The sequence below is a fragment of the Mesitornis unicolor genome, unplaced genomic scaffold (genome assembly GCF_000695765.1).
Source record: "Mesitornis unicolor isolate BGI_N332 unplaced genomic scaffold, ASM69576v1 scaffold29, whole genome shotgun sequence".
Taxonomy (NCBI): Eukaryota; Metazoa; Chordata; class Aves; order Mesitornithiformes; family Mesitornithidae; genus Mesitornis; species Mesitornis unicolor.
This window is the reverse complement of record NW_010206427.1, coordinates 19,484-32,425: the sequence shown is the minus strand read 5'-3', so window position 1 is coordinate 32,425 and position 12,942 is coordinate 19,484. Positions and strand designations below refer to the sequence as shown.

Here is a 12,942-nt window from a genome sequence, read left to right as displayed (position 1 = left end):
CAGGCAGCTGTGGCACGATACTGGAAAGCACTTGGTTTTCTTTTGGTGTCACGCAAACAGCAGGACACACTTAATGCTATTCTGAGCAATGATGGCTTTCAGAATAAAGGCCAGATAAAAGGCCGGTGGCTTGAAATTGCCTCTGGATCTGTGTCAGCAGTAACAAAGACCAACACTATGAACCCACTGAAACTTGTGTTTAATTCAAAAGAGCCAAGTATGGCTACGATTGAGACCTTTGGCGTAAGAAAGAGTGACAGAGCTCTACCTTCAGCTGGAGCACACTTTACCAGTGCAAGGCCCCTTGCTTATTTGGGTCAGATGTTCACAGAAATCTCTGAGCAAGGATCCAGGAGAAAGTGAATGCCAAATCTTGCCATGCCCTCATTGCACACTGTAAAGAACATAACCCTCCTTAGCCTTAGGCCTCTCTGGCCAGCTGCAGTTACCTAATCTGATGTCTTCCAAACCCAACCTTGTATGACCAGTATCATACCCTCAGAAAAGATGTTTTCTGCCTTCGTAGACTACCGATCATACCCTCAGAAAAGATGTTTTCTGCCTTTGTAGACTACTTAAAAGTTGTTTTGTGGAAGCGGAACGCCTGTACAGAGAATTTAGGTCATCAGACTTTTCTGATTTAAGTTTTGCAGATTCCTGGAAAGTAATCTGCTTGCCTCTCCCTCCTCTCTCCACCCCAGGAGTGCACACACCCCAGATCAATAGCTTCTTTTTCACAAAAATGTGCAATTTTGTTTTCAAGACTATTAATATAGGAATACAATTTCAATCCTTGGAAAACCAATTCATAGAATCACAGAATCACAGGATGGTTTGGGTTGGAAGGGACCTTAAATCTCCCCCAGTCCAACCCCTGCCATGGGCAGGGACAGCTCCACCAGCCCAAGTTGCTCAAACCCCCGTCCAACCTGGCCTTGAACACTGCCAGGGAGGGGGCACCCACAACTTCCCTGGGCAACCTGTTTCAGGTTTTCCTGATCAGGAATTCCATTTCCTGATCTGCATTTTTACCTCATTTCAGGTGGGAATCTGCTCGTTTTCACTTCAGTCTGCTGCAGAAAGGTCCACCAAGCTCCAAAGGCCCATCCGGTATTGAAGTTCAGTTTCCTCAGCCTGTTCTCAAGTCTCTTCTGGGCATTCCCTTTCTCAAGCCAACCAGACTGACTCTGAGGCTTGGCAGGCTTAGGAACATTTTCATCAACTTTCTGATTCATCTCTCTCAAATTTATCAGCGGCCTCTTGGGATCACAGCCAGGTCGGTTACCGTGCCCTGATTGATAATGGGAGATGTAGCATCTCCTCTCCAGCACAGAATTTCTTGGTTTCACATCCAAAATCCATGTTATCCCCTTCAGGCAGAGTTTCCCAGTGCAGCTCAGGCCCAGTTCTTTGCTCATTTGCCGTGACTCTTTTCCTCACTTGTCTTTTTCAGAGCTGCAAAGAGGTAACAGTAATAGTTGCACTGTACTTGTGCATTAAGCTCTCTCAATGCTTAATCCTCCAATATTCTGCTTGGTACTTGGGAAAGATAATGCATCAGACTTCTAATGCAGTAAAAGCAATATATGAGTAAAAAAAAGCTTGATACAACTTAGGAAAGTTAGAGTATGGATGTAGTTCCTATCTCACAGGTAGCTGCTAAACAACCTTCTAGATAAGGCTCCTATGATGTGGTTGGTTTTATGAAAGGACATTGTATCTTTACTCAACAAGGAACTGGTCCATAGTCTTTAAACTCCAAGCTTTGCATGAACAACAAAGTATTCCTGAGGAGTTTGGGATACGGCTGTTTCATCAGCATCTTAAAAAGTGTGAACTAAGAGATTTAAAATATTTCTTCTATGTTGACTAACTCTACAAGTAATGTCATTTAACAGTAACACAAGTATGACAGTCCCAGTTGAGGAAAGCTCATAGCTTATCCAAAATCCCCCAGACATCCATTACTAGCCATAAGCAGGCTTGGGTGCTCTGTTGAGCATGAGCAATACTTACAACTTTTAATCCATGTAGACTTTGCAGCAGTGGGTAATTATCATTATTACCCCAATGTATAGAGGAGGAAACTGAGTCACTGAGGGGTGAAGTGACTTGCCCAAAGAGCACAGTGAGTCAATAGGAGAGCTGGGAACAGGCAGAATTCCCTGTGTTGCCCATTGGAGTCCTCAGATAATATCATTTTATAAATGCTCTATCTTTGTAAGGACTTCAGCGCTATAATTATCTTCCCAGGACTCTCATGGAAACAAGATATTTATAACTCCATTAAGCCTTTCCTAGTAATTTTATGATCAAAGTGAGAAAAATAAATAGTGCTGTGCCAATCAGCTGCATGTCCAATGTCATTCAGAGTGGCCACACGATGAAAGCTTCTCCTTGGTTGGTTCAATTAAACGCTTGCTATCTTTCGAATGCCTCTCTTGTGTCTAATTCCCCTTCCACTGCATACCAGTGGAGAAGAGGTATTTTTTGCCATGTGATGAGCCACACATTTAGAATGTACCAAGTAACTGGGAAAGATGCTTGCTGCCAACAAAGCCTACTGGTTTCTGCTATAAATGTGACCGTTAAAAAAACCTATTTTTCCTAAAAGCCCTTCACGTTTGCCAGTTTCACCTAAAATGAGCAAAGCTTCCTCAGTATTTCCACTAACCCTTGTATATCTTTAAAGTTACAACACAGATGCGAAGACTGAACTGTAAACAACTGGGAAGCAACTGGGGCCTTTGGACCTTGGTTCAGCAAAGCGCTCAGTGTGTGCTTAAATTGAAACCCAGTCTTATTCTGCAAATCCATTCTAAGTGTTTGCTTAAAACAAGACACATGCTTAAGTTGAGTTTTGCTTGGCACAGAGCTAGGGCCTTAGAATTAATTTCTTTTCTAAAGGAAGTCATTATTTTTAGCTTACCTCTGAATGGCTACAGCCGTATCTTTTAGTCCCCAGATATCTATTTTCAGGAGGTGTACGTGCTAAGCCTAAACTTCTGGTTTCTGTGACAATCGGCGGCACAGAAAAGATACCGAATGCCGTTACCAGTGTAAAGAAAGAGACCACTTGAAATACTTGACTGCTAAGTACAGATGAGAGGGGCCTTCAGTGGGGCTCATGAGAGGGAAGACATAAAAGAAATGGTGCTTATTCTGGGAGGTGGCTGCTGATAGGACGGGTTATCTTTTCACCACACCGACTGGAGAAGGTTCACTTGTGGTCGGTCAACAATTTAAACTCAAAATGTCTTGATGAGTATTCTGTCAAATATTATATTTATCATTTCAGGGCAATTGTTTATACTTTCCTCAGAAGCAGCAAAAAAGGTTTGGCTGGAGTGTGATAGTTTCTGTGGGTTTTTTTCTGAAACTCTTCTTTAATATACAATTAAATTCAAAAATTATTAAAGGAAATTTGATTTAAAAGGGTTTTATTGCTCATTTCTCACAACTCTAGATTTCCTCTCTCTCATTAAGAAGACTCCTAGCATTTGTTTCGCTGGCTTAGACATGGGAGTTACTTATCCCAACACAAACGAATACCAACACGTAGTCCATGCCACACTGCATTCCCTTTAACATCCATACTTCATACAGAAGCTAGAAATACAAAGATAGGTCAAAAGACTTTTTTTTTTCTCTGGGGGCTTAAAAATCTCCTGCTTCATACGCCCTTGTGGTAGTGGTATGAATAAAACCTCATTCCAACTCCTGCTACTGATATGTAGGAAAGCTTTCTAACTGTAGGAAGAGTCAGGCAAGAGGACAAATCCCCCATGGAAATTCAGCACTTCTGTATTTAAAAGCAGACTGGACAAACACTTGAAGAAGAAGAATTTAGATACCGTTAATCTGCTCCTGAGTAGGGTACTGTGATGACCTTTTAATCCCATTTAACCCTCTCCTGCTGGGAAAGTGCTGTCTTCCCCTCCCCCAGAAGTTTCAGAAGTGTTTCCAGGTAGAAGGCCCCATTTTGCTCTATCACTTCACCACCACATTGCTTTCCTAATCCACCTCCTTTGCTTTTTTCTACCTAGAGAAGTATGGCAAGCTCACAGAGCTGTCATCCACTGCAGGGCAGTCACACAGTGACGGGATCCAAGCCCACTTTTCTTCACCTGCTTGTTTGGTATCTCTCTGACTGTCAAGAACAAGTACTTCTTTCCCACCAAAAGCCTACACTTCAATAAAAATACATCCCACCTTTCAAAACAAGTATTTTCTAGCCTTCTAGGGAGCTGCTAAATCCGGTAGCCTGTTCAGAGGCCCTGGGTGCAGCCTGCAGCGAGGCTGAGCAGGAATCCCCAGCACTCCTGCACTAACACAGGTACAACGTGTGTGCAAAACACATATAAAAATACACATGTGCCATATGCATCCTCCAGTAGCTGGTCCTGAATCCTTGCTCTCCCCAGCTGTCTCCTGCCCATAGGAACACACGTGCACACACACACGTACAAACGGGTCTCAGTCAACCCCCAGAGCAGCCGGGGTTCCACCCTCAGCCCAAAAGGTGGGCGCTGCTCCCGTTGTCATCAGCCCCGAGAGGCGTTGGGCGATGTCAGGGTCCTGCTTTTGCGCCTCTCCTTTGTGTATGGGGGAAAATGTGGTTTTTATCACATACCCTAACATAAGCTTCTCCTGTGGGATGTGGAAGGCAGGAGAATGCAGTTCTCAGCAGGCACAGGATCACACCAAGTCTGAAACACTCAGCAATGTGCAGAAGCTACACCAGAACTGTGATAGTGTTTAGGACACGTTAGAACCCACGTGCAGTGATGTGTTCGTACACCTTCACAGGTGGCTTCAGGTGCCTTTTATTCCTTCTAACCAAATTGGTGCTGACCCTCAGGTTACACTTGCCTTTAGGGACCTTTTACTTTAAAGACAAGTTTGTAGTTACAGAATTTTGCTTTTTTGAGTTACTTCTCTTGGGGGCGGGGGGGAAACAACAACCTAAACAAAACCGCACACACAAAAAACCCCTAAGCTCCAACATTAATTAAACAGAAAAAGAAATGCACATAGTGGAAAAAAAAATATCTTCACAATACCACAAGATACCTGAACAAACACTGACTGTGGACTTTTCCAAATTTTAAAATTAAAATATTGACTTCTGGGTAATGACCACACCAAAAACCAAAGGAATAGTTTTCAGCTGTGGAAGACACTCTGAAACAGCAGTTCAGGGTGCAGCTCTTGCAGAGTTAACCATTATGAGCTAAATTAGAAGTTGGCTGAAGCATTTTCCAGCCATATAAATCACTGAAGTTTGTTAAATTGTTGTACCCATAACGGAGGTAAGCCAACCATTTAATTAATCATACAATGTGTTATTGTCCCGTGGATGTTATTCCCATAGTTTTTACTGTTGTTGAAAGTCTATTTGTAGGTGTTGTTTTGCAGATACTTCTAAAATGATGAATAATCTTTACTTAACAGACCAAAAATACATGCCAGCTATTATCATATGTGAATTCGGACAGAAGTTAAAGTGTTGGTATCTGAACTTATTTGACAGCTTCTTTGAACAACTTTTACTAGGTATTCTTTATAAGATTAAATATTTTTAGATTTGGGCAATTTGGTCTTAAGTAAGTCATGTTAAAGGGAAAGCAAAAATGTTCTAGATATTAGACAAGCAGCCTAATGAATAGCAATAGCTTTTCCTGCAATTACTTTTCATTAGAAACCAAACATCACAATCAAATTTTTCATTGCATATTCATGCAAGGACCAAGTCTGAATCCTGTGGAGCAAATAAAGCTCAGCAGAAATTTTAGGTGCTCCAGTGAACAAGACCCCAGTGTTTCCCATGCTTGCAACTTTTCCATTACAAGTGCATTTTATTTGCAGAAAGGCATCAATTGTAGAGAGAGCAGGCCAGATCTTCACCTACCTACACAGGCAGGGATACATAAACCATGATAATTCATTGTGGCTGCGGATCTGGTTCGGAGGTCTCTGCTCAGCGCTGTCCTGTACTTTGTGCACACCAGCACCAGGGTTACCACAAGGCACCGCCTTGGCCTTGGTTCAGAGACCTGCAGGAAGCAGTGACCTGGCCCAAGGGAGCTGCTTTTCCGCTGGTTCCAGCACAACTTCCATGCAGGATTTCCAAACGTCGCAGGTTTTTGTCCGGAATGCCTGGTTGGTGAGTTTAGTACACCAGATTTGCAAAGTCTGCGAATAAATGGCCCACAAATTATGAATGCAGCAGGAGAGCTTGATTTTTAAATACTAGGAGGTAGGCAACCAGGTGAGGAGCACGGATATGACTATACTGGTATGGCACACCACAACGCAGAGTATGTACAGCATTTAAAGTTGAAATTAAGAGCTGTTAAGGCACAGACCCTATCTGAAGACGTAGGATAGGGAAGCAGCTCAGCGGTTCCGAGCTCAGCTGTTCAGGTGTGGCTGGCAAAGGAAGGGCAGTGAGCGCTGGGCAGCTTTCATTCCCGGCATTTATACTGCACTCGGAATGGTGCCGTGGGCTGCTGTGTCCCCACCAAATGTAAAGGGCTCTGCAAAAAAGAAAAACAGTAGAAACATTTAAGTTGGTTCAGTTAATGGAATTATCATCGCGCTTTAATGTTAAGATAAAAACATATTCTTGGAGTTTTGGTCTTAGAGAACCAAGACCAAATACTGAGAGTATTTCTTGGCTTTGCTGAAGCCACTGAGTAGGGCCTTCATGATTACTTTTTATTCTATTCACTCTGACAGAGGAGGATACATGAGATCTTAAGAAACTCTTGTGCTTTTAAGTATCTTCAGCAGCGTAATTAACTGTGGGTGCAGACTCAAGTTACTGTCAACTCCAGTGAAAGCTGCCGTGGCAACACACCATCAGTCAGGACAAGGCAACCTCCAATTTCTGGGCTGACTTTCTACCACTTCTTGAGATCAATATCTCACATTCTTCAAGGACAGCAGGGAAGTAAGTTCTCTCAGCTTCCAGCCTACAGGGCAATCATACACAGTTCACGCAACTCTAAACTTCACCACCTTCTCCTTGGCAGTTCAGCTGTAGGGCATGTGTGCCATGTTTAGGTTGTGACAGGTAGATGTGCTCATTTAGCAGCATTCTATGTTTGTGAGGAATGATTTTTCACAAGAGGAAAGGACACAGTGCAAATGGAGCAGGAAATGAGTGCTGGGAGAGGAGACTGCACTACTCTCCCTTAACGGTGAAACCTTTCTGTATCTCAGTTGCTCCTTCAGTCTTGCTGTAATCATTTCTCTTCCACCACTGAGTATGTAGTGGAAGAGCACTGTGAGTGCTTGCATCTGATTTAATATCTTTAAAATATTAATAATCCAGTTCCATATTAATTGTCTCTGTGAGTGGCAGAAAGCAATTATACAATCTCTTGTAATGTTTAGGCAACGAGGAGACAAAATACTCTTGTAGCTGCATTCTTGTATAGCCAGTACAGTCCCACCAGCATTGCTGGAGTTACTCTGGGTTTTCTGAGTTAAAATGAAGTTTGAGTTATTAATTACATGCTTTTTTAACATGTTATTCATTACACTGTTTTGTATTCCTAACAGCGTTATTCATTACATGTTTTATTAACACTCGGCTCAAAATTTTGCTTCATTATACATAACCATAGTTGAGCATGCTTGTTCAGCTAAGCATGATGAATGAAGGCTATAAAGATGTGGAATGCTATATAAATGCACGCATCTTTTACCTCCTTTGGTACTGCATCCAAAAGCACAAATTCGTATTTGTATAGGAACAGCACAACGAACAACTGGATTTCCATGATCGCAAACCACCTGCAAGAAAAGAGAGGAAAACATCACCCGTCCAGCCTGAGCGTCCCACGTGTGTTATCATCAGATAAGAACCAGGGTGTCTTTGACACATTTCACATTCCAGGCTTTTGTTCTGCCTGAAAGTTTATCTTCGTTAGGAAAATATGCTGTGGCTTTGTTCAGCTTCATCACTCAGTGAAGAACACGAATGTAGCGGCTGCCCCTTCTTTCCGGTGAAACTTTAGACCGACAGTATCCCTCTGGCACCCTATTTTAAAACAGCCCCTTATCATTATGGTTTTTTTCCACTGTGTAAACATTTATGTTCTTCTAACACTTGCTGACTTGAAATAACTTCATAGGGGTGAGAAGACAGTCAAAGATAGAAAAGGCTACATGACTAATTGTGCTATATAAAGTTATATAATACAGCTGGGAGCCTGATGACATCAGAGTCGCTGTGACAGCGGGAGTCATTATTTAATGCGTCAGCATTAGAATGCAGCATGAGACCCAAGGGCATGGGGGTTTTTTCTGTAACGCTCTCAAGAAAGGTCTTTCTTAGTCAGTCCGGAGAAGATTTCAGATACCTGCAGGTGAACTCCTCTAGGCTATTATTTTTAATGTCGATATATACAAGAGCTTCCTGCATTCAGGCGCTAGCATACACCTATGCCAGGTCATGGGATTACTCACTTGCAGAATTCAGACCTAAGTCTTAAATACCTGCTGAAATCAGTACTACTACTTTTCTCTTCTACCCAGTTTATTTTCCATCATCTGAGAGATGCTGGAAAACTTGGATAAAAGAGCTATTGGGGAATTCGCTGGGGAGAAGGCCACACAACTGCACATGGCGTCAGCCTGGATTTGGGCTGGCAGGTGTGAAGAGGAAGCTGATCAGCCCCATGAGACCCAAACTAACTCAGGCAAAGCCATCCAGATCCACGCGCTGAGCCGCCCCGTGCTCCAGAGTGGGAGGATGCTCATTTGTTTTGGCGTAGCTTCAGACCCAAATTATCTCTGTGATTTCACATTGGAATTACCTTGGGATAGGGAGCTTTTGGTGACCTTGAGCTCAGGGGAATACAGTGCAGAGATATTTCAATGGAATTTAGCTCAGGTCAGGCAGGACTTGCCAGCCCAAACTCCATGCCAGTGGCACCACACAAAGGTGGGCTCCTTACAGTCACTGCACTGGTTGCACAGTGCGGCCCTGGACCCCTGGTGCATGAGGTCCTGCCCCTGAGCCACCCTCACTGGTTTGGCATGGATGTACCATGACGAAACCAAACGCCAAAATGCCTCTAGGTTGCTGTGATCATGGAAATGCTGGATTTACAGAGGGCTGTCCTTCAAACACAAGCACAGCTGGACGTGAGCTGACCAGCCCTGACATCTCCATACCCACAGCGGGGTTCATCTGCAACCTGTCCAAGTGGCAGTGGATATAACCCATAACTGACTGCAGCACTTCCACTGTGAGATCTCAAAGTGCCTTTCCCAATGGGCTGCTGTTACTCTGCTCTGCAAAGAGAGATGCTGAGACACAAGGACGATAAGTGACACCCATGTCTGAGGGTGGGCAGAGGGACAGCCCAGGAGTGAAAGGCAGGACTGCAGCATCCAAATGCATCCCTCTGTCCTACCGCACCTTGTACTGAGCAGAAGCCGTGAGCTTTCTTGCAGCTGAATGCCCCTCAGTTCCCACTTGTCTTTCATATTCATGACTAAGTCCTAGAGCAGTTTTCCTCTACAGACTCTGAGTCACTGGTGCCTTCTTGTTTTATTTAGTGACAAGGGGGTTTAACAAGGATGTGCTTTCTGAAATCTTGCCTGCAATGCGCTGCTATGTACTGGTGTTGTGCTGGAAGCCAGGAGCCCAGCTGTGGGTTGAGGTCCTGCAGTAAATGGAGTCAGAGAATGAAATCATGGCCCTTGTCACCTGGTTAAAGAAAAGCAGCTTCACTGCCATCAAATTTTTCCTTTAGGTAAAAAGAAATGGCTTTGTGGGAGCTCTTCCCATGTCAGTTTGCTAGAATATTTGACAAGTAAGTTATTTTCTAGCTTTCAGTTTGATTAAATTAGCTTTTAATTTCATTATGAACTTATGCAATGGAGAAATAAAATGTTTAATACTTTTCATTTATAAATCCCAGTACTGAATTAAATGAAAATGCATCTTAAACTTGAAATATCGTCGTTTCATTCACTCATACCAAGGAAATCTACAACCTAGGATCTAGACACATCCCTTAACTTAATTTTCTTTCTTCCAAGCCCACCACAGTATTCTTTTAGAATTATTGCTGAAAAACATGAACTCCTTCATGTGTTACCATGCGGACTGCCAAGGGTTGGAAAGGACTTTTTGTCTCTCAGCAAGAAAAAGATTCTCCATTCGTTGTCTACATAGAAATGTTATCATTTTCTTTCTAACCACAACCTTATTTTAAAGATATTATCAGAGAACAGCCTGAACAAAGAAATAGGTCAGTATATATAAACAAGCTGCTTTCAGAAACACTGTTTTGCAGCTTGTCCTGTACCTGCAGATGCCTCTTGTGAATTCTGCTGTCGCCCTCGCTGGGAGTGAAGCTGTGCTCATATTTAGCTCAGGAATATGGTACAAACCACCGAGGTACAGCAGCGAGGGAGCACTTTCCTCTGGCAAGCCTAAATGGTGAATGCAGCCTTATTGGTTTTTTTTTAATGTCTTTAATGCCTTCACAAAGTTTATCTGACAGCCACGACCAGCCCGCTATCAGGCGCAGATTCAAGAATGCAGATCCTTTGCAACACCCTCTAGACTCCTCGCTCCACTCTTGAGTTAAACTGACTGGTTTTAAGGATTCCTGGTGACTCGCCTCTTAGGGGAGACCAGATTTTGAAGGCTGAGAATTGAGCATGGAGATGTTTGAACACAGAAACGAGGAGCAGCTGCCTCCCTGGGACTTGGTCCAGGAAGAGGGACAGCAGAGAAAACAGCAGAAGGAATGCAGGAAGCACCGAGGCTGGCATTGCTGGAGAAGTGGAGGGAGACAGGATCTGCAATTTAAGCCATCGTACAATTGCGTGTGGGCCTTAATGCAAAGACAAGATTTAAACAGAGTGAAGCCAATTAAGACATGTGAAGATTAGCAAAGATGTCCATGGCATCACAGAGGATGGGAAAAGTCTCAGGCCAGAGAAGTGGGGGTTTTAGGTCAGTTTAGATCTGGTTTGTGGCAACCTAAAAGCCTGTGTCTGTAAACTGGCACGTTTGTAAGTGGAACAACTCTCCCTTGACAAAAAGGTGCCTCAGCAGCAGCAGAGGCCTCTCCTCCCTAGAGGATAACCTTTGGTACACCAGTCTCAGATTCTGCTTTTACATCATGGCTTAACCTGTCTTTCTCAGGAATGAAACCACTTTCAGATCAGTTTAAAGAAGGTCCAGAAAATACTGAACGTTAGGGGACTGACAAAGCAATGAAAACACTTCATCTCCAAGTGTAAGAGGAGCCCAGTTCAAGAGAGTTGATCTCTGCAGGGTTTGGGAATAAATAAACCCCAGCTGTTTCACTGACCTTCCTGGACACTGATGCTTCCCTCCTCCGAATGCCACAAAGCTGTCCAAGAAAGCATTCTTCTCTAAATTTGCCTCTTTCCAACGATCCTGTGGGAAGAAACTTTTTTTTTTCCAAATCAGCCTTATATAAATAAAGCTTAACTTTATTTCTCCAGGCTAAAAATGACCTTGGACAGCTAATCCCTGATACAAAGTTGCACTAATGCCATTTTTTTGCATTCAACCTGTTAAGAGTCTGGATTCAAAATTTAGCACCGACTCCAGGAAAGAAAGAAGGGTCCCATTTGAAACTCGGGTGCCTCAAAGGGCTGGAGAGGTTTTCAAAAACACCCCCAAAGCATTTTTCCTAGATCCCCCCATTTTTCTTAACTCTGCATCTTAAGCTGTTGAAATCCCTATAAAAAAGTGACTTTATCCTTTCAAATATACGCATTTATCAACCAGTACCTTCCCTCAGCCACAGAATTGTATCAGGGCACGCAAATGGCTCATGCACATTTTATGCACAAACCATTCCTAAGTGGTTGTGCGCATAAAAATGCAAGGTACATCAGCTGTCACAGGAAAAAAGGCAAGGATTGCACAGCCCCATTCTCAGGTGCAAGCAGTGTGTGAGAAAATGAATTTTTCTCAACAAAAAAAGCGCCTGTCTGTACCCAGAGGGCTCCTTGCTCCATCCTGAGTTGGTTTAAGAGAAAAGGAACACCACAAGGAGCAAGGCAATATGGGATAAAGTTTGGGTGGGTGATGCTGACAGCAGTAAATCTCTTGAATGGTGGGTGACAAACTATACCAGCCTCCAGAAATGCAGCGCAACTCTGCCAAGGCCTTCAAGTCACATCCTGTCAAGTTTATGGCTGCTGACTGCTCTGATGAAGATGTAATCTTGTGTTTGTTTATTCTGGAGTTTTTTTCAGCTGGGGCTGTTTAGAGTTTTCTGAAACCTGTTAGCATCAAAATCCAATAAAAGCAAGAAAAAAAGCCCTCAGGGGTGATGAAGCAAGGCGATACCATTGGTACATTGGATACATTTGGTACCACCTCATCTAGGTGATCCTGCTCCAGCAGGGGGGTTGGACTGGATGATCTTTTGAGGTCCCTTCCAACTCCCAGTATTCTGTGAATTGCAATATCCAAGGGGTACTCACCTCATGGGGGTACCCCTCTTTCCTCATGGGAGAAGGATGAGTTGCTAAAAAACAAGCTAGCTTGCTTTTTAGGAATAAAGTTACTAAAGAAATAAGCTGCTGCATGAGGGTTTTCATCTTAGGGTTTCAAACAGGCAGGAATTGTTATGAGGGGTTTCAGACTGGTGAACAGTTTGCCAGAAGGGAGGTTTTGTTTAAATTACTCTTTGATGTATTTCTATAAAAAAGACAAACTGTTCTATATTGGACGGTGCTAAAAAGAGCAATTGCAAGCCTGCCCACGCAGCCACCTGGAGTGGAATAATAATCAAGAAACTCTAGATGAGCAACTGAATTAGCAGAGCTAATACCTACCAGAAATCATCTGACTGGAAGGACCAATGAATCTGGGTAAACACGTGGGGCTGAGCTCTACAAACAAATGACAGAAACGTCCTTGGAGCT

General features: G+C 43.3%; 1 protein-coding gene across 1 annotated transcript in view; it reads right to left on the bottom strand.

Moving 5' to 3' along the window:
- Positions 1–6,467: 6,467 nt before the first annotated feature.
- LOC104546365 (24-hydroxycholesterol 7-alpha-hydroxylase) overlaps positions 6,468–12,942 on the bottom strand; it is a 22,174-nt gene continuing 15,699 nt past the window's right edge. The window contains exons 10-12 of the mRNA XM_010191741.1: positions 11,349–11,437; positions 7,716–7,803; positions 6,468–6,539 (exon numbers count right to left, since the gene is read on the bottom strand). Of these exons, the coding sequence (XP_010190043.1) occupies positions 6,468–6,539; positions 7,716–7,803; positions 11,349–11,437 (249 nt within the window). The remainder of the gene's footprint in view (positions 6,540–7,715; positions 7,804–11,348; positions 11,438–12,942) is intronic.